Here is a 4,447-nt window from a genome sequence, read left to right as displayed (position 1 = left end):
TATGTTCTGTCGCACACGAAATCTAATAATAAACCATCAGAACTCCACAAAAGTGCAATAATAATTTTATGAACATAATAATTGTTCTATGTTAAGATCTTTGACCGTGTTGTGAACTCCTGAATTTTTGTAACCGAGGACGTGGGAGGGTACAGATGATGTAGGTCCTGTCACGATCCGAGTAGCATAAAAACCACAGCCTCACAGGGCAGAAGTACACGACATTGGTTGTTGCACGATCATGATGAGCGGACTCGTCTTCGTTTGTGCTTTGCTGGTTGTCGGTAAGTCACTAGATTACCTATATTAATTAATACAAAATACACCTAAAGTATCAGTATGTTTCCGAAAGAAATATTGCCTTGATTAATAATAATCATAAAATAAGAATATATATAAAAGCTAAAATTGAAATACAAGACCAAAGAGATGTAGGAAATGTCGACATCACGATAAATTCATTAAGTGATAATGATAACGTAATTATTGCATGTTGGTGATATAAATCAGCAATTAATACGTTATAATTATCTTTCCGATATATTGATTTTTAATCTTTGTAGTGTGTTTAAAGATGCACCACTGCCGTCAGAGTAAAAACGATACTCATCATTTAAACAATAACTGGTGTTTAATCGTGTAGATATGGGTCTAATTGACACAAAAATACATATAAAATAATTAATTTGCTGTTGGTGTATGCGCAATCACTTCGTCATTCCCCATATGGGTACATAGTGCCATGGACTTTTTTCAGCCCGCAGTTGATTATTTTTAACTTTTTAATGGTGGTGATGGTGTAAAGAAAGTAACTTTTGTAAATGAAGAAAATGATAAGGAAAAATACCATTCATCAGTGGTGTAGCATCTATAGAGTTAAGGTAGATACTTGTTCTATTTAATTGTAATATAAAGAAAATTTAATTTCCAAACCACACTATTGGTACAAAGGAGATATTGTATAATTAAACTGAAGTAGGTGTCTAGTTTATATTGACATTTAACAGTAGTGAGTGTTTATAATATCAGAATACTATGGAAGCAAATTAACAACATTTCATATAAATCGATAAAATTAGTCAAGCTTGATTCGTGTATCTAATGATATTTTCATACTTTGTGATTATAGAATCTTCGGCACTGCCAAATTCGGCACCGATACCAAGCCACCCTTCTCAAGATCTCATCGATGAGGCTGAACAGGCAAGTGTATATAAAGAAACTTTCATCCCCGTCCAAAATAAAACATGTGAATCCGAAGAAACAAAAAATAAACCAATGCACGAGATAAAAATCAAAATATGAAATCCCATGTTAAAGGTTCATTTTGATTTCAGCTGACCAACAGTAGGATAATCTCAGGGGAACAAGCCACAATCTCTAATAACCCTTGGCAGGTGTCGCTCCGATCAATGGGCAGCCATATTTGTGGCGGGGTCATACTAAATTCTACTGCTATTCTGACGGCTGCACACTGTCTGGGGAGCTCATACACGTAAGGAGTTCTTCATTGTGTATTTAATGTTGACATAAGTTGTTTTTACTTATAAATCGGGCGAAAATTGTACCTTGTAAAATGCCAGGATTGAGCTTTAGTCTATATTTAGTAACTTTGAAAAGTTGCGTGACACTCCTATACCATAGTTCCACAAAACAGTCTCTTTTTTATTTAAATGTAGCTACAGTCTTTGGGTAGGACAATTAAAATATTAAATTCTAAAATAATGAATCTACATCCGCGTACAAATTGGATTGTATTCGAAATGTAATTTCATTGTTTTCGAGAGTAAATGTTTAAAATGATTTATTTTGTTTATAAGACCTTACTCAGTACGATATGGCTCTGGGAGTCGCATCTCAGGAGGAGGAATCTCGGCCGCTACGGGCATGAAGATAGTGAGTGTCTTTATTCTCAAATAATTCCACCTTGTCTATAAATGAACCACTCGCCTATCAGTATCACAAGGAACTGTACGGATATATTAGGATGTCTATTTAGAACTATTAATTTCAGACATGTGGAAAACGTTGACGTTAACAGTCATGTTGATGTCAACCTGCTTTAATAATATGCATCCTTAATCACAATATATCCACCCTTTGTATGATTCGGTGGCAATTCAGGATGACATGAATAGTGTCAGTAAAGATCAAGACAAAAAAGTTCTGAACTAATTTGGTGATACTATCTATATTCCATGTAACTTTGCTAAGAACTTAAAAAAATCTTTGTCTCAATTTGCAATCAAGCTTAAAAAGAAATAGGAACATTGAGGCATTTAAATGACAATTCAATTACACGTGATTCCAATAACGTGTATCGTTTTAGATAAATAATAATGTTTTTAATGTTCTTAATGTTCTTAATCTGATATACTCTTTACTCATCAAGGATATAGTCATTGCAATTCTTCTCGACATTGGACTTGTATTGCATTGTTTTTCATATCACAGAATGGAAGGTACCAGATCGGCAGTGGTGGATTTCCGAACGACATTGCAATACTTATGGTGAAGGAAATGAGTTTGGGAAGTAACGCTGCGGCCATTCCCCTAAATTCTAGGAGCAATAATGTGTTGGCTGGTTTGGGTTCGGGATCCTGTAGAATCACTGGTTGGGGACGTACTTCAGGCTCAAGCAGTAAGAATAAATTACGGACATCAATTGATGAGTTTGATCACATATGATATATTTTTTTATGGTAATTTTCCGCATTATGAATAGGATAACTTTGATTTATTTCATCCTGAAAATAAATATGTGGTATATGTAACATGTTTTCACGGAAAAAAATACTACCTTTATCCAGTAAAGATCAATAAACACAATTTAGTGCATATTTAGATAAGATGTTAATTATATCAACAATGTATGATGAATTTAATAAGAAATCAAAATATACCATAAAATAATACAGACCTCGATCACAATAACATACTTTTATGATAATAATCTTAATTGATAAGGTATTTGAAAGTCTATAAATAATTAGTTTAGCAGTAATTTATATGAAAACTACGTAATTAACATATATAGAGTGATCATGATCTCAACTTTCGAAACTTGTCGCCGTTATAATTATACGAAGCTCCTTATCCTAATCACATTCAATTAGTCAGTCACCATTTTATGATTCTTGGTCCCAACCCATCGATATTAATTTATTTAACGAAATTACCTCACTTAAAATCCCCAAAGAAAAATTATTATTCTTATATGTAAAGCCACTACAGAAGTCAGGGGACCTACAGTAAGAAACATTTAAAGACATTTAGATATCACTGGGATATGACGTCATACATAACCACGTATTGATACATATATATTTTGATGAGTTATCATTTTTTTCCAAATATAGGCAGCCTACCAACAATTCTACAAGGAACTAATGTAAATGTTTTGACGGATTCAAGCTGTGGTAGTATTTGGGGAAACAATTTAAATGCTCCTCTTCATATTTGTGTTAGCGGAGATGGCAGTGGCGCTTGCAACGTAAGGATTTACTCTGTATAACTGAATATCATTGTCCAGTTTGTTTCTTCTTCTTCTTTATAATGGATTGTTTTATTGTTTTAAATTACTTCGTTGTCGTGTACAGACAGTGTATAATACTCAAGTGTTGCATAATTTATTTTTGGTATGATGTTAGAAAAGATATGGTGATATGATTGTATCACTATCTAAATCATTGTAAATATTCACGAGGTTTGGTTAGTTATGAAATTGTTCTTTCACAGGGTGATAGCGGTGGTCCGTTGGTGTGTGAAAATGACGCCGGTGACATGGAACTTGTTGGAGTGACGTCATGGGGCGCGTCTGGCTGCAGCACGTCATATCCCTCAGTGTATACTGAGGTCAGCTACTACCAGAATTTCGTGCTTTACTCAGATACGAGTTATTAAACAATATCCCAGGGCTTTCTAAGTGTCTGTTTGTGAAATAAAATTATTGCTGGTTAAAATGTTGTTTTGTTTTCACTTCTTACCCAATCCCCACATATTTGTATAACCAGCAGTTTTTGGTTACTTTATTGGACACGACACAGGGTCTTGGCCGAAAATGGCTCACCTCTTGACCGTACATTTATTTTTTCATCGAATTAAAACTAAATATTTTATATCATCATTTTCTTGGGTAAGGACATGCCATATGATTAAATGCCACAAAACACCATGACCGTTCTCTATGTCAGTCTCAAAATCACGAGAAATAAGAAGAGAATGTATGGCAGTGTCAATCAACATGTGACCCCTAACAGCTCGCGCTATATATTTAATATTTTAAAGCAAATATCGATTAAAAATTGAAAGCGTCCACACGGTCTGAAAAAATAGTTTGCTTTGCTTAATATCTCAATATTTAGATATTTTTTAATATCAAAAATAAATTCTTTCTACCATATGTTGAAACGTTTTACGGTATTGTAATAAACGTATCTCAATTTAT

General features: G+C 33.7%; 1 protein-coding gene across 1 annotated transcript; it reads left to right on the top strand.

Moving 5' to 3' along the window:
- The first annotated feature begins 206 nt into the window (after window positions 1-206).
- On the top strand, window positions 207-3,949 carry LOC138319998 (trypsin beta-like). Its single transcript, XM_069263097.1, has 7 exons — window positions 207-284; window positions 1,130-1,203; window positions 1,338-1,495; window positions 1,821-1,896; window positions 2,455-2,641; window positions 3,360-3,493; window positions 3,739-3,949. The coding sequence occupies exons 1-7, from the start codon at window positions 242-244 to the stop codon at window positions 3,901-3,903; spliced, it is 837 nt and encodes a 278-aa protein (XP_069119198.1). The 5' UTR covers window positions 207-241; the 3' UTR covers window positions 3,904-3,949.
- Window positions 3,950-4,447: the final 498 nt, after the last annotated feature.

Source organism: Argopecten irradians, chromosome 3 (genome assembly GCF_041381155.1).
Source record: "Argopecten irradians isolate NY chromosome 3, Ai_NY, whole genome shotgun sequence".
Classification (NCBI taxonomy): Eukaryota; Metazoa; Mollusca; class Bivalvia; order Pectinida; family Pectinidae; genus Argopecten; species Argopecten irradians.
Note: the sequence above shows the minus strand (reverse complement) of the source record. Positions and strands in the feature narration are given on the sequence as shown.

Coding starts and splice junctions, on each gene's coding strand:
- LOC138319998 (XM_069263097.1), top strand. CDS start 242: ATGATGAGCGGACTCGTCTTCGTTTGTGCTTTGCTGGTTGTCG. Junction 285..1,129: donor TTGTGCTTTGCTGGTTGTCG/GTAAGTCACTAG, acceptor TTGTGATTATAG/AATCTTCGGCACTGCCAAAT. Junction 2,642..3,359: donor ACGTACTTCAGGCTCAAGCA/GTAAGAATAAAT, acceptor TTCCAAATATAG/GCAGCCTACCAACAATTCTA.